This window comes from Apodemus sylvaticus, chromosome 2, assembly GCF_947179515.1.
Source record: "Apodemus sylvaticus chromosome 2, mApoSyl1.1, whole genome shotgun sequence".
Lineage (NCBI taxonomy): Eukaryota > Metazoa > Chordata > Mammalia > Rodentia > Muridae > Apodemus > Apodemus sylvaticus.
In genome coordinates, this window is record NC_067473.1 from 120,927,135 (window position 1) to 120,930,529 (window position 3,395).

The window sequence follows — 3,395 nt, forward strand, 5'->3', positions numbered from 1 at the left end:
TTCTTTTGGGAGAATTACCACTCAAAGTGACACAGCTTTCTGTTCCAATTCAGTTTCAGAAATTATAAATTAGTGGTGCCAGCCCTTGGTCTGTCTTTCTCTTCTTGTTAGGAGCTGTCACCTCAGGAACCTGTGATGATGTGGTTACAGGAGACTGATTGTAAATGCACAGTGAGCATGGTCCTAAGGCCCAGGAATACAAAATGTTTTATTCTGGCAATGTTATCTCTCTGTCTTATTTATCAAATAAAATATACCTTCCATTTTCACTCATATGGAAATGTTTGAATCTTGTTTTTTGTTTTTGTTTTTGTTTTTTTGGTGTGTGTGTGTGTGCGTGTGTAAGTGGTAAATGTGATGTAATTTAGCCTTGCCCCATATTCTTCATATTTAGTTTTCAGGTTCTAATCAAACCACATCTTCTGAAGATGTTTGGTAAAGAAGTGAATGTGAACCCACAACTTGTCTTGACTCTGACACACAGGTGTCAGATTCCAAAGCTTGTCCCACAAAGAACAACTTCACATGACTGCAATAGACTGACCAGTATTCACTTGTGAATGCTTTTTATTCCCAACCCATATTCATACATGCCAAGCCTCAGTCCCTACTCAGCTTGTTATGAATTGTTCCCAAGAGCACCATGGCTTGGTGGTCCTTAGAACTCTGAGTAATCAGTTAACACACATAAATTTTCCACTCACGTCTATAAACACAAATATCCATCTTCCTGAATAAACACTAGTTAGGTTCAATTAATCCTTTTTCTTGTGTTCTACTCATTGAGTTAAAATTTATTTAAATGTTTTTGACAGTAGAAAATGTCTCAATCCCTTTTTGTTTTGTGTGGAACAGTTCTGGATCAACTATAACTGTAGCTGTTACCTACTTAGTTCTTGATTGTTGAAAAAGAAAACTATAGGTATGCCCCTGCCAGTGTCTGATGACTGGGCGCTACTCACAGAGGTTGGTTGGTTTGATTTTCTAGACATCTTAACGCAACTGAGATATAACATTCCAAAAGAGGATTCAAAGAAAAGACTTAAAGTAATCTCAGAATTCTCGGGAGGTGGACTGTTCCACCTTTCTACTGTTTAGTAATTTTGATCTTCTCTGTTTCAGTTGAATGACTTTGAAGGATTGTGCCAGTTCCCCCAGGCAGAGCCACAGAAATGGCATCAGAATAAGACCAGTGGCTGACATTCCCGTGGAAATCATGATATACAAGAAACACTTCTACATTTGGTGTGTATACCACATTTTCTTTTATACATACATGTTCTCTGACACTGACACAAGGCTGTCCACATGTTTTAAGAGGGTGTGACTCCTGCCTGGCCTCAGAGTGCTCAGATTTGTGTGTGTGTGTGTGTGTGCAGTCTGACTCTGGGTACAACCTGAAAAAGCATGAATCCTGAGTTTACACTTAACCAGCATTTTAGGTGGAATTATGATAAGAATATTTGGTCTGCCAATAAATGAAAAGGTAAAGAGAACACCTTAACTATAATGACTGTGAGTTTTCTTATACAGGGACACCCTTTCCTTAGAGTGTCTCATTTCGTTTTGTGAAATCTTCATTCAGGTTCACTGAAAATAGAGAACTATCAAATGCTTGACAACGAAGAAAATACAAATCAAAGCCCCATTTTGCATTGCCCGGTTAATTGAACATGAGAGGTACAAAGAAAGGAAATATTTTCTATAATGTATGGAATTTTACTGTATAGCAAAACTTACACCTGATAGAGGTTCACAATTGAAAACTTAAGCTATATAAAGTTGGGGAGGGTTAGAAAATGTGTGAGAGTATGGAAGGATTCTAGATGGTGTGAGAGAGCTGAAATTCTATTCAACTGAGGATAAATGGGGATGCATCTGTATACATTCAGGGTAATGTTCCTTTTTTCCATGTAGAGGGCAATATGTAACAAAGGATTTTCTTGCTTGCTTTTGAGACAGTTACTATGTGCTTCTATTCAGCATAATATGAATAAAGACCACACACTGTACTGTAGAGCTTACATCAGAAATGCCTTCTTCTCTGAGATAGTCATCGGGATTTCAGCCAACAGCTGTCTTCTTCTCTTCCACACCTTCATGTTCATTCATGGGCACAGGCCCAGACTCACTGACTTGCCCACTGGCCTCATGGCCCTAATACACTTAGTGATGCTGTTACTTGCAGCATATATAGCCGGAGACTTTTTTATGTCTTCGGGAGTATGGGATGACATCACATGTAAAATATTCATTTTTTTGCACAGGGTTTTCAGGAGCTTCTCTGTTTGTGCCACCTGCCTGTTGAGTGTCTTTCAGGCCATCATCCTCTGCCCTCAAAGCTCTCACTTAGCAAAGTTCAAACACACTTTCCTACATAAGTTCTCATGTTTCTTTATTTTACTGAGTATCTTCTATACATCCATCAGCAGTCATATTTTAATAGCAGCTATTGCCACACAAAATCTCACCTCAGTTAATCTTATATACATCACGGAATATTGCTCTTTTTTTCCCATGAATTTCTCAATGCAACACACCTTCTCCACACTGTTGGCTTCCAGGAATGTCTTCCTTATAGGTCTCATGGGCCTCTCAACTTGCTACATGGCAACTCTCTTGTGCAGGCATAAGATTCGTTCCCAGCGCCTTCAGAACTCAAACCGTTCTCCAAAGGCATCTCCAGAGCAAAGAGCCCTCTGGACCATTCTAATGCTTATGATCTTCTTCCTGGTGATGTCAACTTTCGACAGTATCATCTCCTACTCAAGAACTATATTCCAGGGAAATCCATCACTGTATTGTGTCCAGATTCTTGTAGCCCATAGCTATGCTGCAGTCAGTCCTCTTCTGGTTCTCAGTAATGAAAAACGTATAACTAACCTCTTGATATCCATGTATGAGAGGATAGTAAAGTTTGATTTTCTGTGATATTAGGCTTTCTCATGATGAGTCAATGTATTGGCACCAGAGCGATGAATCTTGGAGTAATGTGCATGTTTGAGGTTAAATGGAAATGTGGACTTGTGTCTTTTCTATTTAACTCATACACATTTATATAACTGTAGGTATGGCAGATTTATATTTTAAAAATCATACCACACACACTGAATGATTGCAAATAATTTCCCTTAACTCTCTTCAGGGAAAACCTGAATGATGAACTCCCTTGTCACCACCTGGACAACTTACACTTCTCTAATCTGTGCTGGATAATGACATTTCCCAATATCTGTACTGCCCTTTTATGTATTTTTCAAAATTTGATATACACTTAGTATATATAATGACATGATTCCTAAAACACACACATGTGTGTCCACACACATATCAGTTATGTTCAGGAGTAAAATAAAAATTATATATGCCAAAATGTGTATTTCAATTTTTCAACA

At 38.3% G+C, this 3,395-nt stretch overlaps 1 protein-coding gene across 1 annotated transcript; it reads left to right on the plus strand.

Annotated features, from left to right (window-relative positions):
* Positions 1–1,872: 1,872 nt before the first annotated feature.
* On the plus strand, positions 1,873–2,931 carry LOC127678057 (vomeronasal type-1 receptor 52-like). The gene is given in 1 exon segment (XM_052172881.1): positions 1,873–2,931. A coding segment is annotated over 1 exon segment (1,059 nt).
* Positions 2,932–3,395: the final 464 nt, after the last annotated feature.